The 26,964-nt window shown below is 38.2% G+C and overlaps 1 protein-coding gene across 6 annotated transcripts in view; it reads left to right on the forward strand.

Moving 5' to 3' along the window:
• The window catches only part of LOC149197245 (phosphomevalonate kinase, peroxisomal-like), a 257,594-nt gene that overhangs the window by 168,831 nt on the left and 61,799 nt on the right, over positions 1 to 26,964 (forward strand). For all 6 annotated transcript variants that reach the window (XM_089405790.1, XM_089405789.1, XM_089405792.1 and 3 more), the window contains 2 exons: positions 14,599 to 14,703; positions 14,998 to 15,225. In XM_089405790.1, coding sequence (XP_089261916.1) covers positions 14,599 to 14,703; positions 14,998 to 15,225 — 333 coding nt within the window. The remainder of the gene's footprint in view (positions 1 to 14,598; positions 14,704 to 14,997; positions 15,226 to 26,964) is intronic.

Here is a 26,964-nt window from a genome sequence, read left to right on the forward strand (position 1 = left end):
CTATTCTGCAAAGTGGTTATCTCCTTATTATGATTAATTTCCATAGTTTCAATTTTTTGAAGCAACTTGAGAACAAGCTCACTTTCAGGTTCTTGGACTGCTTTTCCCTTAGGTTCTTTTAGTTTCGTAGCAGCCCTATCGAAACCTGGGATCTCAGACTTCCCATATGCGGCCTTGTCCTTTTCAAGCTCTATAGCTAAGGCTTGGCAATCTCTATAGTCATTAAGTTTAGCACACCTTAATTCATAAGATGGCTCAGGACTAAAGGCATCAATGTAAAAATCTTGGAGAGTTTTGTCTGTAGGTTTATAGTCTTGAGGTAATTCTCTGACAATACCATTAAACCTTTTATTAAATTCTTCAACAGTTTCATCCTCTCTCTTTTTTATTAGGCTAATAGCTTTTACGAGGTGTCTTCCTTCTCTCTTATCTCCATATTTTTCTTTAAATGCATTAACGATCGATTCTAAGGAATCAAATGAATTCTGGGGTTTTTCAGTAAACCATTCATGAGCATCACCCCCCAAAGTTAAAATGAAAAGAGTCATTCTAACATCTTCATGATCAAAATCAGGAGACCTTGCATATTTAGCCATCCATATACTAAAGTCTCTTAGATGCGAATTTGCACTAATAGCATTATCTCCCTGAAAGTTAGGCAATTTATCTATCCCAACTGATGGAATAGCATTGGGATACCCTGGAATGTTAGAAAAATTGCAAGGGGCATACATATTCATGATGCTGTGCCTAACTTGACCTTTAAAAAGCAAATGAATATCAGAGAGGGCTTCTTGTCCAAGGTTATCAAGAAGTGTACGAAAAGAGAGTTTGTGTAATCGTACCCTGAAGACCTTTTCAGGATCAGGAGTAGGGTTGCACAGACTGCTTGGATGTCTTCTAGTATACACTCTTGAAGATAATATATGAAGTGGAGTCGCCACTTGAACAAGAAGTTAAACACGAAAAAGCTTGAAATGAAAGAACCAAGGATAGAAAAACTCTATCCTCGGCAACAACGCCAAAAAATGTTGTCGCACAGATTGACACGACAACGCTCAGACCGGGGGCTGTCACTCTGATCCCCGATCTCTCCGTTTAAGCCTATCTCCCACGGCTAAGGGGGGTAGACCCTATGAGATGATGAAGACCAACTGCCAAACAGTTGGGTTGGGAGACACGAAGCACTAAAATGATCTTATTAATTTAACGGACCAGTGCCTTATGAGAGTGATGTTTAAACGATTACTTGCTAGATAATATAAAATTATAAACCATGAACAGCAATCATTTATCATCAAATAACCATAAAGATCGTGCAATGACCAAATCTCAACAAACGATATCTAACAATTAAGAAAATTTCGATCAGTGCCTTAAACAACCACGCAATTATAAATCATTAACCAGATATCATATGCAGCAAATCTTTAAGATGATCATTTATGCGCAGAATTGTCTAAAATGATAAACATTCATTCCACATACATTTAAATCTCAGCGTGAAAAAGTATGACGTGATGATTTCCCGAGAAAAACTGAAACTGGCAAAATTTCCCACAATACTTTTTATGCTAGATCTAAATCTATACTTAAAAGAAAATTTTCTTCTTTTCCCCCTTTTTTTTTAATATTTTTTATAAAAATAAAACTTAAAATGAATTAAAATCTAGAACACTTTGTTTTTTATGATTTTTTAAAAGAAAAACTTAAAACCTAAAAAAAATAAAATCTAAACAAAACTTGAATCTAAACTAAACTATAGAAAAAATGACATCTACATAAAAGCTTTAAAATAATGCCTAATCAAAATTTCTAGCAAAATTCTACGTTAAATAAAAACAATAGGAAATAAAATCGATTTCAAAAATTGATTGAGTTAAGTCTTAATAATAAAAAAGGGGAAAACGTAAACTAAAAACGATAAATTTAAATCTAAAACCTAAAAATAAAACTATAACTAAAATCTAAACGAAAATTTTTTATGAATTTTTTTTTTTATAACTTCTACACTAAATGAAACGTAAATGAAAAAATCAACTCACGCATATGGGAAATCGACTCACGCATTCATGTTAGTTAGAAATTGCAATATGCAAAGGAAATCGATAACCTGGTTTGTAGATCGACCGATGCTTGACGGCGGTGGTGATTGCAGAAAATCGTGGATGGAGATGGGACGACGGATCTTGCCGCAGGCTGGAGGGATGAAGCTACAGGATGGGCGCTTTCTGCAGGTTTTGATGGCGTGAGGATGCTGAGAAGACAGACAACGAAAGGAATGCGATCTTGCTATGGGGTGACGACGGCGTTTTTGGGTCGGCCCTCCTTTTTGTGCAGATAAATACACAGAGAATGCGATGATGGACCACCGCATACGATAACAGACTTATGAACCCAACCGAAAAAATGAATATCGATTTTTGTTTTTATTTTGCAAAAACTATGCTGAATCAAAGACTGAGAATCGATTTACCCTAAACGCCAAGACGCAGATAGACTCACACTATCAGAATAAACTGAAACCACGATGAAAATTACTGCTCACGTGGAAAATCAAAACGATGCTATAGAAAATACGCCTCTCATATCAATCGGTTTCTGGATTCGATTTGGGAACATTACCTGGCGTTTGATGGAGAGAAATAGCTCACGTGAAAGGTTCTCCACCTACGCTTCTCTTACCTGTCTGCAGATACCCTCGACGGCGGCCAAGAAAGGACCCTGAAACGCATGCAGGCCTGTGAAATTTTACCGAGCAGCAACCACACGCAGCTTTACAGGTATGAAGGGCAGGACATTGCTGCTATCTGGAGGTGCGATAAGGCCATAAATGGTATATGCTGAAGGATACACGCCAGAAAACGTTGAATAAATGTGTGGCAGGCCTGGCTGTGTATTTTGCAGATGGAGAGGAGTAGCAACAATATGAATAAACAGCTGATGAACAGTGCGGAGCTAATACGAAAAGAAGATAACCCAGAAGCCGATGAAACCTCTCCAATTAGATCTAGATTTTCTCTGATCTGTAGCACCTGTGACCTGCAAGAGAGAAGAAAAACCGCAACATGCATAAAACAAAATTTGAAAACCCCAAAACACTGATTAATTTACAGATTTTGGCCCCTTAACAGCCAGATTTAGCAATAATAGCAGTAATATTTTCAGAATATTAGAAACTTCAACTTTACTGTGGAAAGGCTCGAAAAATCTCTCATGCAAACCAGAAAAGTAAACTTAAATGATTAACCCAGGGTAAAAATTAGCTGGGCTCTGCAAGGAAGAGCCTGTGGGAGTTGGCTGGTTCAGCCTAGAACTTCCCCAAACGCCCACCAATCTTCATCAGTAAGGGTTTTCTGCACAGCTTAAATCAACCATCAGTAAAGAGAGCAAAAATGATGCTAGATCTCAAAAAGCAATGTGATACCTGCCATTACTTCAGAAACCCTAACACCACTCAAACCCTAGCAAGTGAACAAGATACCTGTGCTCACAATACTCTAAAAATAAGCTGTTATTAATGGCTGAAAAATAACATATGCAAAAACTAAAGCATCTCACAGCACTTCCAGAGAGTAACACCAGCAAGATTTGAACCCCAAAGTCTTCTTTTATTAACCAGAAACAGATTACAAGAGAGCTTCTTCAGCACAAGACTCACAGATCGAATGATCTCAAATGACTCCTAGACTCTATTTAAAGGAAAAGATCCCAATGGCTAGTTCGAGTGATCCATGTCGAAATGATCTCGACCGTTGATGAGGATCAAGACATCTCTTAATTTCATCCGTCGAAATTATTAATTCATAAAAAAATGAAATTTTGCATGTATTTACTCAAAATATTATTATTTTATTATTTTTTAGGGTTTTTGCTTTATTTTATAATTTTTTTTTTTTTCATTTTTCAGTTTTTTATTAAATTTTTTAATTTTCTAATTCATTTTCTAAATGGATCCTCGAACTTAGCCTTTGGAAAAAACACCTAGGACCTAGGACTTAAGACTTATGAGGGGATTTAAAACATTTTTTAACCCTCAAGACACTTTACATCATGACTTTTACAATTTACATCTTAAGGGGGAAAACCCCTTTATCATAGACCCTCATAAACCACCCAGTTCTGCGACACAACTATAATCTAGCAGATTAACACACTAGGATTCTCCTAAAATTCTAATGACAAAATCCATCCCGGCTTTGGGGTCAGGCTGAAGGAAAACTCTGCCGATCATGGATCGGTGAGACGAAAAACCTTCCGGGACGTAGATTACCATTAGAAAGTTAGGTCCACCTAGGCAATTTACATACACGACTCATATCTGCTAAGATTATTTACATTTCATATATGCAGACTGGGTTTACAACATAAATCGATCAAGCTGTTGATGACTGCAGGATGGCACGGTCACGTCGATCAGGTGCTACCCCTTTTTGCAAAAAAAGGGGGTGTACTGCATGGGTAGTTGACCGGTAGTGGTCAACACTCCCTTCATGTGTCTAGAAGTAACACTGTCCACAAACCATGCACCCTTGACTATAGTGCTAGAAAGGCAAGACACCAATGAGAACTCCTCAAATCTTGCAACAAACTCATTGACTTGAGTATCTGTAGATGTTGCAACCTGCTGCACCTTTCCCTTACTCTTCTTCTTGTTCGAACACTATGAGGCATAATGGCCACTCGTGGCACACAAAGCATTTTACTCTGCTCAGATCTTCTTTCTTTCTAACTTGTGAAGTAGCCTCTCCATCTGTATCCTTGTTGACCTTCCCCTTCCCCTTCCTTGCCTAACTAGCAAGAGCAAGATTCTCATCATCGCCCCTTTGGTGGCTTGTTGACAAAGATTCCTCCCAAATCTCTTCCTGGATGAGATCATCCCACAGTCTGCCCCAATCAGGAAGTTTCTCTTGTGCCACAATGCCCTCAAAGAAAGGAGCCCATGGCTTAGTGAAACCATTTAGGGCCATACTTACCATCTCCCCATCTATCATGATCTCTGTTGCCGCCTACTCCACATTTATGCTAACGTGGATAAAATATTTAATCCACTTGGTGTGGCCTTGGGGGCAATTCTCGAGTTGAGAAGCTTTCACTCAAATCTCAACTCCTTCGTCTAGGCTAATTTCTAGTGAAGCCAAGGGGCGTAGTTGTTGATTTCTGATAGCATCGGATGTGCTGTAAGCCTCAAAATTTGCAGGGAGGCTAGGACACATGTATTCCAGAATACCCAGAAATCGTTTTGGGAAATTCCACCCAAAGACAGTTTTATTAAAATAATTAATTAATTTTAATGGATGCCTAAGTCTAAACTTAGGAAATTAAAATAATTAAAGGGTATTAATTAAACTGGGGGTGAAACTTCTAGAAGAAGACAAGGATCAAGCCAAAATGATCTGAGCCATTGATTAGAATCTAATCTGGGTTGTTGGTTGATCAATGAGAGGATTATAAGAAGAGGCTTAATGGGAATTTGGAAAACACGTCGATAGAGATATCAAGAGATCGAATTTCTCAGAGAGGGCAGTGCAACAGTTGCTAGACAATTGATCGAGGAGATTTCTTGCAATGAGAGGCAGGGAGAGTTCTAGAGGGAGATTTCCTGATCCAAGAATACATCACAGAGGAGGCAGCGAGAGATCCAGAAGAGGCAGTGCAAAGGCCAAGCTGGCAAGCGTAAGCTCACGCAGAGGCAACGCAGAGCTTCAGAGGGAGTCCTTTGAGCCCTTACTTCCCCTTTCATATATTTGCATGTGCTTGAGCTTCTTCTTGTAAAATGTAACTAGGTTCGGTCTTCATAATGACATGTAATTATGATCTTTGTAAATGATGAAATGAAGAGAATAAAATTAGTTTTGTAATACCTTGCTTCATGGGTTTCATGAGCAAGGGATTTTATTTATATGGCTCCCATTGAGAACCTTAGGATTTGTCATTAGAGTCAAAGAGTCAATGTCATGTATGAAGAACCCTTCTTGGGGAAATAACAAGGTATATGAGTCTATAAAATGTCTAGAAAGCCCTTCAACGACAAAAGCACTAATCCTCCTTTTGATGTCAGCCTCAAGATGCATAAGAAACTCATGTTGGTTCAACCTATATGGAGACACATCTATTTGAGAAATCATGTTGGCTTATTTATAAATGGAAACCATTATATATAGGCGTGAACACACTTTGCATTTCCATAGTGAGATCTTTGCATATCTCTGTGATTTCGGATGGGTAATAACATAATGAAGTTCGGTTATCTATCTTTGATTTTTCGGATGGCAGTAATAGAAGACAAGCTCGGATTTCAGTGGCCTAATAAAGGGACAAGTTCAGAATACCTTCTGAGATTCGTATGAAGGATCAGTGCCACAGTTCAATGTAGAAGGCACAGTTCGGATACCACAGTTCAGTAGGTAAGGTTCAGTTCAGATGGAACTCGGCTAGAGAAGGAAGAGACAACGAGGATATTTTCTAGGCTAACCACAGTAAGGAAATTCGGATCAAAGATACAAAGACAAGTTCAAAGGTCTCTCTTTCTTGGATCAGAGATACAGTCTTGAGGACATAATAGTTTGGTACAACCACAATTCGTTGATGATGATAGTAAGAAGGTCTCAAGAGAAGAGATATAGATGAGATCTTAGTGTTAATTTTTGGTAGCTTCAGATGTGCTCTAGCCATGAAAATTGGTGGAGAGGCTAAGGCACATGAGATCTCCAAGACCTAGAAATCGTTTGGAGAAATTCCACTTGGATGAAGAGATATTAAAATAAATAATATTTTTAATGAATTCCTAAGTCTAAACTTGGGAAAATTAAAATATTAATGTCTATTAATATAATATGGGAGAGAAAGTTCTAAGAGGAGGATCAAGCCAGTTCTAATCTCAGCCATTGATTAGGGACTTAATCTCGGCCATTGAATCATCAACGGGAAAAGAGGAGGCTTGAGGGTCAGTTGGAGACACACCAAATTGATTAGTCAATTCGATTTTCTGGGGTAGGGTTTGCTGAGAAATCGAGTTAGTGATCTATTGCAGCGAGGGGTAGTTCGGCAGAAGGCCGAGAATACATAGCATAGAGGCTGAGAGAGTTCCAGTGAGACAATGCAGAGGTAGCCTGGGCTGACGCAGAGGCAGCTAGAGCTGACGCAGAGGCAACCAGAGCTGATGCAGAGGCTTGGAGGGCCAGTGCTGAGGACGCAGGAGGCTGAGAAGCTGATGCAGAGGCTAGCAGAGCTAACGCTGGGCAGAAAGAGTTGCGCTGTGGTGTTTTCGTGGGGCAGACTGAGTTGAGAGGCAACCGCAGAGCCATAGAGGGTGACGCAGTTCCAAAGAGAAGCTTGGAGCAACTTTCATTGTGCAGCTGAGGAACAGTTGAAGTTACTGTGGGACTCATCATCCAGTTGCTGATCAGCCGAAATATCTGTCTCCGGAGCAAGGTACTTCTGCCAATGAAAATCTCTGAAGGGTGAGCCATTTCTAGCACCCTAGTTGTATTCAGAAAACTGCATAATAATAAAACGCTCATCTGCTGCACCGGGTTTCCCGCATTGGGTTTTGCTGGGGATGATTGTCCAAAAATAACGGTGTCCCTTGTGTTGTCTCTGTTATTTCAGTTGTTGATCTGTATATGTGTGAAGGTTGCATTTGTGTTTATTTCAGTATTTATATTAATAATAACTTGTTAATGGAAAGAACAATTAGGAGATAATAAACCAGATAATGCAGTAGGGATTTCTGATGTGTTAGGTTCATAAATTTCGACATGGTATTAGAGTGATTGCAGATCATAGGCGACTGAAGGCATCAACTTGGAAATTTGAGAGTTTGTAGCAAAGAAGCCGCTGTCCCAAGAGACAGTGCTGTTCCAGAGCTAGAGACGTAGAAGGAAGAGTGACACAGTGCAAAGAAGGTGACCTCAGCATTCTGAGCCAGGAGAGGAAGATGCAATAGCTGGGAGGAGCCCGCGCAGTAGCTGTGTCAGCTGTCCAGGCCAGCGCAGAGGCAGAGGGGGGCAGATTAGGCCTATGCAGTTCCAAGTTATCTTTCTCAGTTAAGTAGGATTGACGCTGTGACTAGGAGGAGGCAGGAGTTGATCCAACTCTCACTGTGATTGTGGAGAGCCAAAAGGGCTCAGATTCTTCGGTTGCCGGGGCTAAGGGAGTTGTGCAGATTGTGATTTGAGGAGCTGGTGAGACTCTGGTTTTGTCAGTATGAAACAATGTCTAAGGAGACGGAACCAAGGTAGAGGGAATCACTACCTTGACGGATTTTTAGCCAAGGAATCCAGATCCGAGTTGCAGTTGCAAGGAGGATTGGAGAGGAGCGGTTCAGCAACCGGCCAGAGGATTTCCAGGAGGGAAATCAGGGCTTAGAGGGAGTTTAGAAGAGGAGCTGAAATGGCAGTGAACGGACTGAGGGATTAGGATAGGTTGGACGAGGCTTCCAACTTTGTCATTTGGAAGGCCAGGATCCTGGCAGTCCGGGATTGACATGACAGCAAGGAATTTGCCTTGAAAGAAGTGGTTATCCCAGTTGACCTAGCTGAGAATGAGAAGTATGAGGAGACGATGGCGAGGGCGAAGTGCATGATCCTAGACGGGGTCGAAGATCATGTCATACCACATATTGCTGAGAAAAACACAGCAAAGGAGATGTGGGACACCCTGACCACCTTATACCAGGGCTCTTTCGTGTAGTGGGAGATGCTATTGGAGAATCAGCCGAGGTCATATCAAATGCGTAAGGGAGAGCAGATAAATCCATTCCTTCTCAGGTTGCAGGAGATTCGCGACTAACTTACTTCTGTGGGGTCTACACCCGATCTAGAGTTTATGGTCAAGACTGCCCTGAATGCAGTCTTTGAGGAGTAGGAGACATTTGTCCAAAGTATTTTGGGCAGGGCTACTCTTCCCGGTTGGAAGGAGACGTGGGCAGCTCTTTGACAGGAAGAGATCAGGAGGATGACCAAGGCGGGGAGTAGTGGTAAGGGAGTTTGAGTCAAGAAAGAGGAGGAGGAGGATGCGGCTCTAGTATCTGCGGGACAACAAGGGAAGAGGAAGAAGAAGGATATCTCCAAGATCAAGTGCTTCAATTGTGAGGAGCTGGGTCATTATGCATCCCAGTGTCCCAGGAAGAAAGGCAAGGGAGAAGCTTCTGATTGAAAGGCAACTCTAGCTAAGGCGGAGAAAGAGGTCGAGACTGATGACGATTATGCCCTGAGTGCTCATGCACCTCTAAAGAAGAGGTGGGGTGACATCGAGTTGCAGTTAGGAGGTCTACATGCTAGGGGTAGGATCCTTGAGGTACCCAAACTCTTGGATCACATCTGGCTACGAGAGCCCTTAACGATAGTAGCATGATGATAGGTGTTGGGTGGAGCAAAGTGTGATGGAGTAGCAAGGCAAGGCTAGAGTGCAGAAATCTGAGGCAGTGCAGTGGAGGTTGCAGCAGTGCAAGAGGCACAGGGGTGTTTGCAACAACGCAGTGGCAGTAGAGGGAGCACAAGATAGCAACTGAGGTAGCTTCAGCACTAAGTTGCAGGAAACGTTGGAGAAGGGTCCGTTTCCGGTCGGAAACGAAACAAAAACGAGGAAACTTGTATGTATGGCATGGAAACTCGTTTTTGGCCGTACTGGCCTGTTTCTCGAGGAGGAAACGTGGCCAGTACGGCCGGAAACGAGTTTCTAGGCCATACGACGGAGTTTCCTCTTCTAACTTGACTTTTTCTTATATTTTTATTTTTATTTTTTTGCTTGTAATTTTTTATTGGACGACTGAAATATCTTCTGGATGCTTCTAGATGCCTCTCAAGTGATATAAAAGAGGATTTTTTTGCGTGGGGCAGCCTAATTTCAAGCCTATGGCCCTAGTGTTGATATGCAGTTCATGGTAATGTTAAATTCTTAAAGTAAAAGGATGAAAATGAAAAATAAAGGAAAGGAAAATGTCACTTTTACTTAAAATTTTAACATTACCATGAAATGACTCAGGATGTTTGAGAGTGGTTTCGCCCTCATTGGATTTCATATGGAGAAAGTAGAATTTTAGATCTCACTCAAAATCTAGCAGACTTATCTGTTTTTTAGGATTTTAGGATTGGGGGGATTGCAATGTTTCCATTGGATTTTGTCATGTACTAGGGTATGGAACTTGTATTTAATCAAGAGAACCAAGCCCTCTATGCAGGGGAGACTCCCACTAATAAAGAGCACGTAGTGTACTAGGGTATGGAACTTGTATTTAATTAAGAGCGCTAAGGTCGTTCGACTATGTAGGAGGAGAATCCCAATCAAACACGAGACAAGAAATTAGAAATTCACGTGGCTGATTTTGGATATTGCTATTTTCATTATGTGATCATTCATGAGTAAATGTGATGTAAATTTAGAGACTTATAGTTTATGCATTGACAATTTTAATCATAATGTAATAAATTAGAATGTATCATATATGCTTTATGATTGCACATATTTCTTAAATGTCCTAGTATATATCTATATATATATATATTGTGTTTCCCCGTTTCCAAAATTTGGGGTGGTCACGTTTTGTACCCGTGCCTGTTTTGGAAACTCGTACTCGTTTCCCCGTTTCGTGCAACTTAGCTTCAGCGTCATGGGGCTTCCAGTCTGACCAGGATGTCAGTATTTGGGAGAAGATCAGTTACTTACTTCTCGGTAACTGAGTTGCAGTGCAGCAGTTAGAAATGGTAGTGCTATGGGCAACATGATGCAACATATTGAGAGGGAGTTGCTGTACAGATGTAGCAGTGGCAGTGGCAGTGTCATGGGCAGTAATACGGGAAGCAACAGTGCAGGGGATGAGAGGCAGTAGGCCAAGCATCGACAAAGGTACCAGTGCAGAGGATTAGTGTGATGTTTCCATGGTGAAGCATTACCAGAGCACATTCCTCACTAAGAGGGAGTGTTGATTTTTGGTAGCGCCAGATGTGCCCTAGCCATGAAAATTGGTGGAGCGGTTAAGGCACATGAGATCTCCAAGACCCAGAAATCGTTTGGAGAAATTCCATCTGGATGAAGAGATATTACAATAATTAATATTTTTAATGAGTTCCTAAGTCTAAATTTAGGAAAATTAAATATTAATGTGTATTAATATAATATGCATGAGAAAGTTCGAAGAGACGAGGATCAAGCCAGTTCTAATCTTAGCTGTTGATTTGGGACTTAATCTCGGCCGTTGAATCGTCAATAGGAAAAGTATAAGAGGAGGCTTGAGGGTCAGTTGGAGACACACCAAATTGATCAGTCAATTCGATTTTCTAGGGCAGGGTTTGTTGAAAAATTGAGTTAGTGATCTGTTGGAGCGAGGGGCAGTTCGGCAGAAGCCTGAGAATACATAGAAGAGAGGCAGAGAGAGTGTCGGAGAGACAACGTAGAGGCAACCTAGGTTGACGCAGAAGCTTGGAGGGCCAACGTTGAGGACGTAGGAGGCCGAGAAGCTGACGCAGGCAGACACAGAGGCTAGCAGAGCTGACACTGGGCAGAAAGAGCTGCGCTATGGTGTTTTCGTGGGGCAGACTGAGAGCTGAGAGGCAGACGTTGAGCCATAGAGGGTTACACAGTCCCTAGAGGGTGACACAGTTCCAGAGAGAAGCTTGGAGCAACTTTCGCTGTCCAGCTGAGGAATAGTCGAAGTTACTGTGGGGCTCATCATTCGGTTGCTGATCAATCGGAATGTCTGTCTCCGGAGCAAGGTACTTTTGCCAAGGAAAATCTTTGAAGGGTGAGCCATTTCTGACACCCTAGTTTTATTCAGAAAACTGCATAATAATAAAACCCTCATCTGCTGCACTGGTTTTCCCGCATTGGGTTTTTCCGGGGACGATTGTCCAAAAATAACGTTGTCCCTTATGTTGTCTCAGTTATTTCAGTTGTTGATCTGTATATGTGTGAAGGCTGCATTTGTGTTTATTTCGGTATTTATATTAATAAATAACTTGTTAATGGAAAGAACAAGTAGGAGATAATAAACCAGATAATGCAGTAGGGATTTATGATGTGTTAGATTCAGAAATTTCCACACTTAGTGGTGTCAATGTCTCAATCCTCAGAAGATCAAAGAGGAAGAGGAGTCAATAGGAAGAGAAGACAATCATGAGAACTAGTGTCTTGGTCTTGGAGTGGCTAATAGGTCAAGGGTCTTGGTCTAGGTATTCATCAATTGGAATCTCTATAAGAAGAATTTGTGCGGGTTTTCCTCCCAAAGAGTGAGGGGTTTTGGCCCTTGCTTATAGCCCACATTATGTGTCTCTTGTGTATTTATGTTCATGCATTGGTTACTGTTTGATGAAGAAGAACACTAATAATCTAACAGGAAGAAGAGCCTAATCTAAACAAGTAAAAGCATTCACAAGTCGTCACTAATAGAAGAGAAATCACCTAATGATAATGCCCTAGATTTCTCAACACTTCTTCCTTTGGAAGTTTAGTAATTGAACCTTTAACATGACTGACAACTTCATTTTCTATGAGGATCAAATCATTCCTCTTCTTCTATGCAAGAAAGTTTGATGACCCAACCAATGTGTTGCTTTCCTTGGAAAATGAAGTCATTTTGATAGATTCAGAAGTGGACATAAAGGTACTTACTTGTGAAGATACTCCTTGTTGACAATATCTTCAAAGAGAAAATCATGATTACATATGTCATTATGAAGACCGAACCTAGTTACATATTTCAACAAAAGAGAGGTCGAAAATTTCAGATTAGTGTTGCAAGACCGAAGGTTAAGGACGAAGGAGATATTGCAACAACATCAAGAAGAGGTTGACTTTGACTTGATCACAAAAAGGCAAGGTTTGACTTGGTCTTGGAGGAGTTTTGGTCAAGGGTCTTGGTCTTGGAATTCGTCAATTGAAGATTCTATAAGAAGAAGAATTTTTGTAGTTTATCCTCTCACATTTGGAGAGGTTTTGGCCCTGGCTAATCACCTATATCTTGTGTCCTTTGTCTTATTGTTCTTTATGGGTTGGTAGTTGTTTGATGAAGAAAACACTAATAATAAACAAGTAAAAGAAGAAGGTAATTAAGTGAAGTAAAAATACACCACAAACAATTATCAAAGAAGATAAATCATCCTATGTTGCTGCCCCCAAATTTCTCAACAGGGCAGCCTAATGATCAAGCCTATGGCCCTAATATTGATATGTAATTCATGGTAATGTTAAATTCTTATAGTAAAAGTGGCATTCTCCTTTATCTTTCATTTTCATCCTTTTACTTAACTTTTTAACATTACCATGAAATGACTCAGGATGTTTGAGAGTGGGTCCGACCTCATTGGATTTCATATGGAGAAAGTAGAATTTTAGATCTCACTCAAAATCCAACAGACTTGTCAGTTTTTCAGGATTTCAGGATTGGGGAATTGAAATGTTTCCATTGGATTTTGCCATGTGCTAGGGTATGGAACTCGTCAAGAGCACCAATCCCTGTATGTACCTTGATGTTAGTGACATTGGTTGTTGAACTCCTCTATCATGACCCTACTAAAAATGTAGCCATCACTCTCAAAATCTTGACTTGACATTGTACGTTTTTTCTATCTTATGTTAATGCTCAGAGGGTGATATTAATGACAAGGATCCCAAGATAGGCAATGATTTTGATGATATGTAGTTATTTGTTGTTGCATGATTTTTTTGGATGATGGAGGCCATCTAGAGCCCATTTGTTGATGTATTTTCAGTTCAGAGATGGATTGCACTCGATGCCATTTTGGTTATGTGCACCCTTACATGCTATATAAATCAAAACTTGTAACTTGTTGACTTGTGGTTGATGAAGATTGTAACTACTAGATGATTGATGTTATATGGTTTAATCCATGTTTTTATGCTTTTTATAACTAATTAATCATTCTACATGCTTTCTCAGAAATTAGACATTTCTCATGGCGGCAAGAGGCCCAAGCATTAGCAATAGATAATAGATTTACTTGTATTTTCTAGTTTCTAGTAGTTTTTATAACTGTTGATTCTTTCATATTTATTATGATATTTTTTGTAAACAATATATGACAATTTAAGTTTGAAGTTTGAAGTTGGTAATTATAACTCATTGGTAATGAATTATGAATATGATGCTTCGTGAAAGTTGAAAGTTGAAACATTTCATTTCGTGTTAGATATTCTTTGTTATCTTTTGGTTACTTGGTAATGGTAATGGTTACAAGTACAAGTTACAAATTTAATGATCAATGATGATAAATGTTATATATCGAATTTTGAAAGCTTGAAACTCTAGGATTGATGAATCATGAGACTCGATATGTTGTATGTTACTAACTTGTGGACGTGGTTGATGAGGATTATAACTTCTAGATGAATGATGTTTTATGGTACAATCCATGTTTGTATGCTTTTTATATCTAATTCATCATTCTACATGCTTTTATTGACATATATGCATCAAAATATTAAAAATATATATTATATAAAAATTCGCCCCTGATTCGCTCCCAAGCCGGGAGCTTTTGAAAATGTCGCTCCCTGCTCCCGCTCCCAAGTAACCTTGGTTCACAGCAGCTAATTTAAACCATGTTCACAGACTTACTATCTGGTTTCCAATATCTGCAGGTTAGCAGGGAAAGTAAGTCATTCTTGCAGGCTATGAGTGAGATAAAATCAAGTACATGGGACAATGAAAGGATTGAGTATGCTTTACCACCATATATGTCTCTGGTGAGTCTCATTGAACTTTGAATTAGCTTAAGATATATTTGCTGAGCAGCTGATGCATAACACAAAATGTAAAATGCTGGTTAGATTTCATGTAAGAGACCTTTGATGGGTAATTACATTCTTAGACCAGTTTAAGAATGGATCCTACATACATTAATATTTATTAAGAATAGATATTCTCTTTATATGAACAACTCAAGGAAATCTTAATCAGATCTTGAATAGATTTTGTTTTGTAGCTGATTTTTTTGTCTTGACTCTTGATGAATCTTTGATGAAACTATTTTTTTTCAGATATTGGGGGAACCAGGATATGGTGGCTCTTGTACTCCATCTATGGTAGGTGCAGTTCAATCATGGAGGAAGAAAGATCCCCAAAATTCTCAAGTAATTTGGAAAAAGTTAGCAGAAGCAAATGCGGCTGTGGAGAGAGAATTACTCTTGTTAAAAAATATCTCCCAAGAGCAGGAACAGATTTATCAAAATGTTTTAGAGAACTGTAGCAGGATTTTAGCTGAAAAGGTAAATATCAAGGTTTCATGGTGCTCATAAACATCCACATTCATGTGAAATTGGCAAATGGATAACCTAGTTTCAACTTAAAATGCTTACTTTTTGTTCTAATTACATTGTCTTATCATATCAAAGTACGTGATTCCTTACGAAGTTCAACTATTAAACCAAGACTTAAATGCAGATTATTTTTCCATAGTTGATCATGGAAGGCACATGGCATTATGCACTTAGATATCTATATTCAGATCACTATTTTCCCTCTTTCTGTAGTTGCTTCATGAATGCTATAGGATGATAAAACGTGAAATTCATAGAGATAACAACAACCTCTCTCTCTTGAAAATGGCTTTGGTGGTGTGACGACTTTGGAGTGTAGAGTGGTTTAGGGTTTTGGTGCAGGTGGATGATGATGATTTCAATAGAGGGTATAAGACACATGGTTTACATTATTCAAGCTCCCACATACGTCCATATAGTGGTGATGCAAAGGAGCTTTGGCACTTCTGTTCGGAGGCAAGGTTCTTTTGCTCAATGCTCATGTTGAATTTTGTAGCTATGGTCAGTCTTCATAATTGTTGTTTTAGCCCTTCAAATAAATGTAATAATAAATTCAAGACATGTTCTTCATGTTGGCTTCAAAAAGTGTGAAATTTGAATTTTAAAATTATGTATTTATGCCTCCAAAAGTGAGGTCAGCTTCAAGTTGGCCCAGTCCTAGAGTTGTGTCTATTCAGGCTCATTTAACCTCTATACAAAGACCATTTGGCCTACTTCAAAGTGTAATTCGGATCATCTCTATTCAACCAATCCGGATCACATGGGAGAGTTTCCTGAGGCAGAATGATAGTCATCTCATAAGCAGATTGAATCTAAGGAAAACAAGCTTCTGGACAAAACAAATACAAGCAAATCATCTCTGAAAGGGCCAAATCTGTAGCAGTCTTATGTCTTGGCAAAGGGCTGAGTATGTAGCACTCTAATGTCTTGGCAAAGGGCCGAATCTGTAGCAGTCATACATCCTGGCAGAGGGCCGAATCTGTACCAGACATATACCTTGACAGAGGGCTGAATCTGAAGCATACATATATCTGGACAGAAGACCAGATCTGGGTAGAATCAATATCTTCTGTGCAGACCGATTTTGTGAGCAGTAATCTTTGTTTGACCAGGTTTAACCTGGATTGTCTATGATTAGTTTTGATCTTGTTTTAGACTGTAAGGACTAGATGTATCTCTTGTTGATCTGAACAATTTCTCTAAGGAAAAGGTTTATGGGATTGTAATGTCCCCTGTTGTTGCACAGAGTGTCTAGGCACCACGACAACGCTCAGAGTAAGGGCTGTCACTCCTGATCTTTACTCACTCTGTTTAGACTCTCTCCTAGACAAGTCAAGGGGGGTAGTCCCTAAGGTAAATGGATGAGAAACCTTGTGGAGCACGAGCTCTAGGAGATTTTAATGATGGACAACTTGATGAATCTAAACGATGAAATCAGATGAATAGATTAAACGCCAACGTAAACAAGACACGACCACAAGATAGAAACAATTATAGACCAGTGCTGTCGATATCTGAACTAACCATCAATAAAACAAGCTATCTAGAACGATTTTCAATATGCGACGAAAAGTGACAATCATAAATAATCCACAAAAAAATGCCCAACACTGTATCACGCAAGATATTCCAGATTTAAGACGACTATTATTAATGACCAAGATCTAGATTCAATTAGTTTTCTCCAATAGTCAATATAACTTCGAAACGCTCATCGTACATTGACCATAGGAAAATCATAAAAATGCATTTAATGACCAAATAACACTAAGGAAATTTAGGTTAATTTTTTTTAAATTATTCCTTAGGAACTTAATTTAATGTGAAAACCAAATCAAAGGGTTAAAATATTGAAAATTTTAATGGGCCATGAGCCACATTAAAAATTTTGATGTCTAAGCGTAAATACTTTAATTTATTTCGTTCCTAAATTCGACACCAAAATTTTAAAATTTTTAGACTTTTTTTTAATTTTTTAGGATTTTAAATGTAAATGTTTTTTTTCTTTTTTTTAGATTTAAATTTTAAAAGTTTTTTAGATTTTTATGCTTTTTTTTAATGTTGTGATTTTTAGGATTTATAATTTTTAGATTTTTTTATATTTTTATGAAAATAAATGAAATTCAAAAAAATCAAATCGAAAATAAAAATAAGATCAAAAATCAAAATCCGAAAGTCATAAAAAAGAAAAAGAAATGTGAAATCAAAACCAGACAAAAATAAAAATAAAACTAAAATATCAAATCAAAATAAAACCACAAGTCGAAAAGTAAAACCAAATGAATTTGAAACAATAAAATCAAAGCTAAAACATAACCAAAACAAAAAATCAAATGAAAACGCATAGCCTAACCGAAGCCTAAGATCGAATGAAATCTATTTTTTTTTTATATATATGCTAACCCTAACTCCTACTTAAAATACAAATGAAATAAAAGAAAGAGAACTGACCAACCCAACGCATAAAAAAATAAATATCGAACTGTTTTTGTTTGTCGTGCAGGCTCGGATGGCGGAAGACAGCGAGAGGAGGCTGCAAGTCAGCGAAGGCAATGTTGATGGACGTGTGAGGGTTTGATAAGGAAAATTGCAAGGGATTTTGCTGTTTGTTTTGCAGGTATGTGGGGAGGTTGATTGCGCGAAGAAATGGAGGAGAGCTGAGGAGCGAAAGAAAAGCTTCGTACAACAAAGAGGAGCAATGGAAGATGGGAGATTTAGAAGTGAGCAACGGGAAGGAGGGGAAGCCAGATGCGAGAGAGAATGGCATCACGAATTTGTTGAGAGTGGACTGAAGCTAAGGAATGAGGACTGCGTGGAAGATTGAGGAGGGACGGATGAGGAGATCGAGGGTAAAAGGAGGAGCTGCGAGAAGGGTTAACACAGAACTGGAGAAGGTAGCGTGGATGGCCAGCGTTGAGGGAGATGCGCATCAGAGGTGAGGGAAAATGCAACCAGAGAAAAGATCTGATGGTGAATGGAGAAGAAGCGCGATGGGAGAATAGGGCAACATGGAAGAGAATGGATTTAATTTCTGGAGGAGAAATCACGGATCTGAAGGGAAGATAAGCTATGGCAGCGACAGAGGTTTTTGAAGGTCATTGCTGGGAGGATAGACAGAAAAAACGCAGGAAGAAACCCGAGATTTTCCAGATCTCATAAAAAAATTCAGATTTAAAACTCTTAAAATAAAAATAATTTCGAAATTCTCTGGAAAACAACAGTAAAAACAAATTCGAATTTTTTTGCTCAGGAAACCCTAGGCAGCCAATCAACCTGCAAAATGGTGGCCCAGAACTTCCAATAGAACCTCAATTTTTTTTCCAGAAATCTTAATCAAATTTTTAAATCGCTCTGCTTCAGATTTCTTTGAAACCCTTATGAAATTTCCAGATCTGAAAATAAATAAATTCCCTGCAAAAAATGATGCTGATGGACCTCCAGAGATCCAGATCTCACCCTCCAGGGCCTAGATCTGGACTCTGCACAACTTTCAGCTTCAAATCTACAGCTACAGGACAACAAGAAACACCCAAACGACATATACAATGACCCAAAAAACTAAAACCCAAAAAAAAATCCAAGTTAGAAAACTGAAGAAAGTTACAGATCTATGTACATAAATAGTAGATCTATCAGATCTAGGGAGTATGAGTTTGAATCCGCTCCCAGATTTGATGATCTGAGGCTCTCAACAACCAGATCTATCGATTTAGCACAGAAAAAAATTAAATTTTTTGAATTTTAGAGGTACTGAGCTCAAAACCCTCTATGCATCACCCCTAAAAATATCGTATGATAAGCCCAGGATCAAATTTAAGCTGGGCTCTTCAGAAAACATAGATCGGGAGTTGGCTGGTTTAGCCGAAAACTTCCCCGAATGTTGGATGATCTAATAATCACGGATTTCCTACAAAACTCAATTTAACCATCAACATAGAGTGAGAAAACGACAATAAAATTCAGATAAATAGAGATACCTGCTATTATATTCAAAACTTAAATTATCATTCAAACCCTAGTGACTGAGCAAGATACCTGTACTCAAATCGCTCTTCTTAAGCTATTATTAATGGCAAAAAAAGAAATTACGCACGAAAATAATACATCTTACAACATTTCCATGAAAAGTAACACTGGGGAAATTTAACCCCAAAGTCTTTCTTTATTGCTGATAAAAAGATTACAAGAGAGTTTTTTGCTTAGTATAAGATTAAAAGATCGGATGAATCTGACTGACAAAATGACCTCCTATTTAAAGATAAATCCTCCAGCGGCTAGTTCAAGTGATCCTTGTCAAAGCAATCTCGACTGTTGATGAGGATCAAAATTTCTTTTAATCGCATCTATCGAAATTTTAAATATTGAGGAAATTTCGAATTTTTCAATTAAATGCATTTTAATAAATTCAAAAATTAAAATTTTGCTTTAATTTCCTCAAAATTTTGACTTTGACTTAACCCCAGGGACACAAGGCATAAAATTTAGCAAAATAATTAATTAACCTTAGTCCCTGGACTTGTTAAGATTTAATTTTTTAAAGGACCCACGAATTTTGCCTCTGGAAAATTTAAATTTACCTAGGACTTAGGACCTATGAGGGGATAAATTAATTTTCTAACCCTCAAGACACTTTACATCATGATTTTTACATTTTTTACATCTCAAGGGGGAAACCCATTTGCAAAAGACCCTCATAGACTACCCAGTTCTGTGACACAAATATAATCTAGCAGATCAAGCAATTTGTAATAAAATAAGCTAACCAAATAGTTAGGATTATTCCCAAATCACTTTTACATAGACTTGATTTAGAACACTAGGACTCCCCTAAGATTCTAGTGACAAAATCCATTCCAGCTTTGCGCTCAGGCTAAAGGAAAACTTTGCCGACCGTTCGAGAATGGATCGGTGAGACAAAAAACCTCCCGGAATGTAGATCGTTACCAGAAAAGTAGGTTTACCTAGGTGATTACATACACGACATGGATCTGCTGAGATTATTTACATCATACACATGCAGACTGGGTTTACATTATAACATGACAATTAGGCTGATGATGATAGCTGGACGGCAGGAACACATCGATCAGGCGCTATCCCTTTTGCGAAAAAGGGGGTGTACTGCTATGGGTCGTTGACACGTAGTGGTCAACATCTGGCTCTACTTGGGGATACGTTGCTGCCCTGGAGGAATGTGAGAATCCAGAATCTACATCCACGCAACACACAACAAAACATAAGTAGCGTCTATCCAAAAATCATCATATAGCATTAAGCACATGAAAGATATAAGCTCTTCATTTATTAACATGAAAAACACAAATCTAACTACAAAATGAAATACTGAAATAAAAAGGCATAAGGTTAGAAATACAATACAAAGATGCCCCATGGCATCAGATGTGTTCAATATAGTGTATACTGAGCATTTGCCTGCTTTCAGACAAATCTGTTGGCTGTTTCTCGGATGTGCCATGTCCAATTCTGCATAAGGTAGGACTTTTTCCTATCCAAAAATCAAGCTGTTTGTGGCCATCTGATGCATCAAATCACTTTCTCATTTTCTTTCTCTTGCACTTTTTCTTTGTGGCAGGGTGTATTACTGACGATGTGGAACATTTTGTTTCAAAACTCTCAGATGAAGTATGTAAGATATGCATGACATGTCTCTCTTCATTCTGCATCTGCTCTGTCAAGAATGATGGATCAGTCTCACATGTGTCATGAGTTATAACTTGATCTTCTATGATTGGTGGATTAACCATGTGAGCATCAACCTGATCCTCATCATTTTCAATTTTATTCGAGTCACCTTCAATTAACCACTTTTCAATGGAACAAGTGACCTCCTCATAATAAGATGGAGCTTGTTGCAGCAGATAAGGAGGCTTCTGATCTGTCGATGTCTCCTTGTTTCTTTCATCCTCTGACCGACGCTGAAATTTCTGTACCTATATTGTTATGGCATCCATCTGGCTAGAGTGTTCAACCTTCATGGCATTGACTTCGTTGGCATGGTCGTCCTCCATGGTTAATAATTTGTTCTGAAGACATATCTGACCATCTTCCACATCTTTTATTTCTTTTTCATTCTTTGCTTTCATGCCCACAAAACAATTTCGCATATAGTTTATCTCTTTCTTATGATTTCCCTGCATGGTAGCCAACTGATTATTATAATCGAATGTCATGATGGTCATTTCTTCATCCATATTTAATAACTTGTTTTGCATAGAATTAATTTCCCTGTCATGATTAGCTTTCATGGTTTCCATTTCCTTATCTCGCTTTTTCAGGTGGGTGTATAGAGTTCTCATATCCTTGACATAATTAGTTACAAATTTTTCTTGATTAAGCTCCATATTTTTTACTAGCTGCGTTTGACTGAACTGCATGTCTTTAACCAACTGCTTTAGTTCTTCTATAATTTGCTTATCATTTTCCCTTTCATGGTCGACACTGATTTGATAACTTGTTCCTGCTTTTCCACTATCATGGATTTGATCTGCAACGGTACAGGTGGATGGCACATTTTGATATGGAGAATTGTCTTGAAATCTTTCATTGACAGCGTGATCCTTCACAAAATCACTTTCATTCTGTTGCATAATTTTAGGGGCACAAGGCGAGCTACCTTGATAACCATATCTATCTTTAAAAGCATTGACGATGTCTTGTAAAGAAGCGAAAGAATCTTCAGGACAATTATTAAACCAATTCAAAGCATCACCCTCTAAAGAAAAGGCAAATAGATGCATTTTGACATCTTCATGATCATACTGGGGAGAAGTACAATATATGAGCATTGTACGAGTAACCCTGCATAGATGCTTTCTAACAACCACTGAATCACCACCTGAGAACAAAGACAATTTATGAATGGCCACTTCCGGAATATCATGGAGAACATCAGTAAAATGACACGGGGTAAACGAATAATCCATGATGAATAATGAGGGACCAAATGGATGATAGAGAGAGACCTCTGCTCAAGAAAATCAAGAGATCCACAAGAAGCGAGCTTCTAGTAGAAATTCTTTTAGAAAAGAAAGAAGTGGAGTCGCCACTTGAACATGAATCTAACTCTAGGATCCAAAAGGCAACAAACAACCGGATATAAGGGAGGGCTTCTTGTCTAAGAAATAATAAATGGAAGAAGTGGAGTTGCCACCCAAACAAGAAACGAACCGAAATGTCCAGGTGCTAAAGGTGCAGATGAAACGATTAACGAGATGATGAAAGATAGGGCGATAAAAAGATCAAATGATGCTAGGAAATGTTGTCGCTTGTCAGGCTAATGAATGGCAGAAAAGATGAGATGATTAAAACGATGTCGAGAAACCAAGGACAGAAAAACTCTATCCCTGGCAACGGTGCCAAAAAATGTTGTCGCACATAGTGTTTGGGCACCGCGACATCGCTCAGAGTAAGGGTTGTCACTCCTGATCCTTACTCCGTTTAGACTCTCTCCTAGACAAGTCAAGGGGGGTAGTCCCTAAGGTAAATGGATGAGAAAGCCTGTGGATCACGGGCTCTGGGAGATTTTAATGATGGACAACTTGATGAATCTAAACGATTAAATCAGATGAATAGATTAAACGCCAATGTAAACAAGACATGACCACAAGATAGAAACAATTATAGACCAGTGCCTTCGATATTTGAACTAACCATCAATAAAACAAGCTATTCAGAACGATTTTCAATATGTGACGAAAAGTGACAATCATAAATAATCCACAAAAAACGCCCAACGCTGTATCACACAAGATATTCCAGATTTAAGACGACTATTGTTAATCACCAAGATCTAGATTCAATTAGTTTTCCCCAATAGTCAATATAACTTCGAAATGCTCATCGTACTTTGACCATAGCAAAATCATAAAAATGCATTTAATGACCAAATAACACTAAGGAACTTTAGGTTAATTTTTTTTTAATTATTCCTTAGGAACCTAATTTAATGTGAAAAACAAATCAAAGGGTTAAAATATCGAAATTTTTAACGTGCCATGAGCCACATTAAAAATTTTGATATCTAAGCGTAAATCCTTTAAATTATTTTGTTCTTAAATTCGACACCAAAATTTTAAAATTTTTAGACTTTTTAATTTTTTTTAGGATTTTAAATGTTATTTTTTTTTTAAAGATTTAAATTTTAGAAGTTTTTAAATTTTTATGATTTTTTTTTATAATCTTATGTTATGATTTTTATGATTTATAATTTTTAGATTTTTTTATTTTTATGAAAATAAATGAAATTCGAAAAATTCAAATCAAAAATAAAAATCGGAAAGTCATAAAAAAGAAAAAGAGATGTGAAATCGAAACTAGACAAAAATAGAAATAAAACTAAAAAATCAAATCAAAATAAAACCACAAGTCGAAAAGTAAAACCAAATGAATTTGAAACAATAAAATCAAAGCTAAAACATAACCAAAACAAAAAATCAAATGAAAACGCATAGCTTAACCTAAGCCTAAGATCGAATGAAATCTAAAAAAAAGAATTATATATATGCTAACCCTAACTCCTACTTAAAATACAAATGAAATAAAAGAAAGAGAACTGACCAACCCAACGCATAAAAAAATAAATATTGAACTGTTTTTGTTTGTCACGCAGGCTAGGACGGCGGAAGACAGCAAGAGGAGGCTGCAGGTCAGTGAAGGCAGCATTAATGGATGCGTGAGGGTTTGATAAGGAAAATTGCAGGGGCTTTTGCTGTTTGTTTTGCAGGTATGCGGGGAGGTTGATTGCGCGAATAAATGGAGGAGAGCCGAGGAGCGAAAGAAAAGCTTTTGTACAGCAAAGAGGAGCGATGGAAGATGGGAGATTTAGAAGTGAGCAACGGGAAGGAGGGGAAGCCAGATGTGAGAGAGGAATGGCAGCGCGGATTTGCTGAGAGTGGACTGAAGCTAAGGAATGAGGACTGCGTGGAGGAATGAGGAGGGACGGATGAGGAGATCGAGAGTAAAAGGAGGAGCTGAGAGAAGGGTTAACACAGAACTGGAGAAGGTAGTGTGGATGGCCAGCATTGAGGGAGATGCGCATTAGAGGTGAGGGAAAATGAAACTAGAGAAAAGATCCAATGGTGAATGGAGAAGAAGCTCGATGGGAGAATAGGGCAACATGGAAGAGAATGGATTTAATTTATGGAGGAGAAATCACGGATTTGAGGGGCAGATAAGCTATGGCAGTGGCAGAGTGTTTTGAAGGTCACTGCGGGGAGGATAGATAGAAAAACACAGGAAGAAACCCAAGATTTTCCAGATCTCATAAAAAAATTCAGATTTAAAACTCTTAAAATAAAAATAATTTCGAAATTCTCTAGAAAACAACAGTAAAAACAAATTCGAAATTTTTCTGCTCAGGAAACCCTAGGCAGCCAATCAACCTGCAAAATGGTGGCCCAGAACTTCCAACAGAACCTCAAATTTTTTTCCAGAAATCTTAATTAAATTTTTGAATTGCTCTGCTCCAGATTTCTTTGAAACCCTTATGAAATTTCCAGATCTGAAAATAAATAAATTCCCTGCAAAAAATGATGCTAATGGACCTCCAAAGATCCAGATCTTACCCTTCAGGGCCTAGATCTAGACTCTGCACAACTTTCTGCTTTAGATCTGCAGCTACAGGACAACAAGAAACACCCAAACGATATATACAATGACCCAAAAAACTAAAACCCCCAAAAAAAATCCAAGTTAGAAAACTGAAAAAAGCTACAGATCTATGTACATAAATAGAAGATCTATCAGATCTAAGGAGTATGAGTCTGACTCCGCTCCCAGATCTGATGATCTGAGGCTCTCAACAACCAGATCTATCGATTTAGCACAGAAAATAATTAAATTTTTTGAATTTTAGAGGAGGTACTGAGCTCAAAACCCTTTTTGCATCACCCATAAAAATATCGTATGATAAGCCCGGGATCAAATTTAAGCTGGGCTCTTCAGAAAACATGGATCGGGAGTTGGCTGGTTCAACCGAGAACTTTCCAAAACGCCCGATGATCTAATAATCAAGGATTTCCTATAAAACTCAATTTATTTATCAACATAGAGCGAGAAAATGACAATAAAATTAAGATAAATAGAGATACTTGCTGTTATATTCAAAACTTAAATTATCATTCAAACTCCAGCAACTGAGCAAGATACTTGTACTCAAGCCGCTCTTCAGAAGCTATTATTAATGGCAAGAAAGAAATTACGCACGAAAATAATACATCTTACAACATTTCCATGAAGAGTAACATCGGTGAAATTTAACCCCAAAGTCTTTCTTTATTGCTGATAAAAAGATTACAAGAGAGAGCTTTTCGCTTAGTACACGATCAAAGGATCAGATGAATCTGACTGACAAAATGACCTCCTATTTAAAGATAAATCCTCCAACGGCTAGTTCGAGTGATCCTTGTCAAAGCAATCTCAACCGTTGATGAGGATCAAAATTTTTTTTAATCTCATCCGTCGAAATTTTCAATATTGAGGAAATTTCGAATTTTTCAATTAAATGCATTTTAATAAATTCAAAAATTAAAATTTTTCTTTAATTTCCTCAAAATTTTGACTTTGACTTAACCCCAAGGATCCAAGGCATAAAATTTAGCAAAATAATCCATTAACCTTAGTCCCTGGACCTGTTAAGATTTAATTTTTTAAAGGACACGAATTTTGCCTCTGGAAAATTTAAATTTACCTAGGACCTAGGACCTATGAGGGGATAAATTATTTTTCTAACCTTCAAGACACTTTACGTCATGATTTTTACATTTTTTGCATCTCAAGGGGGAAAACCCATTTGCAAAAGACCCTCACAGACTACCTAGTTCTGCGACACAAATATAATATAGTAGATCAAACAATTTGTAATAAAATAACCTAACCAAATAGTTAGGATTATTCCCAAATCACTTTTACATAGACTCGATCTAGAACACTAGGACTCCCCTAAGATTCTAGTGACAAAATCCATTCCAAATTTGGGGTAAGGTTGAAGGAAAACTTTGTCGACCATCCGAGAATGGATCGGTGAGACAAAAAACGTCCCGGAATGTAGATCGTTACCAGAAATGTAGGTTTACCTAGGTGATTACAAACACGACATGGATCTGCTGAGATTATTTACATCATACACATGCAGACTGGGTTTACATTATAACATGACAAGCAGGCTGATGATGATAGCTAGATGGCAGGAACACATCGATCAGGCGCTATCCCTTTTGCGAAAAAGGGAGTGTACTGCTATGGGTCATTGACACATAGTGGTCAACATCCCCAATTAATAATTTTGCCAAGGGAATTCTCAATTTTGCAATTTTTGGCAGCTAATAAATATTTGGCATATAAACTTAGGAAAAATGGGTGAAAAAAGAAAATTTATAAAGATGCCACTCCCAAACATTAGAAAAGATAAGAAATTCAATGGGAAGTGGAGAGTGGGGGCCACTCCAAGGGAATACACACCCCTTGGAGGAATTCGAATTGGGTTAGAGAGGGAATTTGATGGGTGGAGCCCACAAGGAGCATGAGGGATGGCTAGCTATAAATTGGAGGTGAGGCTCTCATTTTTGGGGCTTTTTGACATTTGATTATCCATTGTTACTCTAGCTGTTCTCTTGAGTTACAAGTGCTGCGTAGCACAAGAGCTTCCGAAGGAGTGAAGCTCAACCTTCT

This window comes from Pinus tabuliformis, chromosome 2_2 (genome assembly GCF_031772625.1).
Source record: "Pinus tabuliformis cultivar Carrire ecotype Pingquan chromosome 2_2, CPIR1, whole genome shotgun sequence".
In the NCBI taxonomy this organism is placed as follows: domain Eukaryota; kingdom Viridiplantae; phylum Streptophyta; class Pinopsida; order Pinales; family Pinaceae; genus Pinus; species Pinus tabuliformis.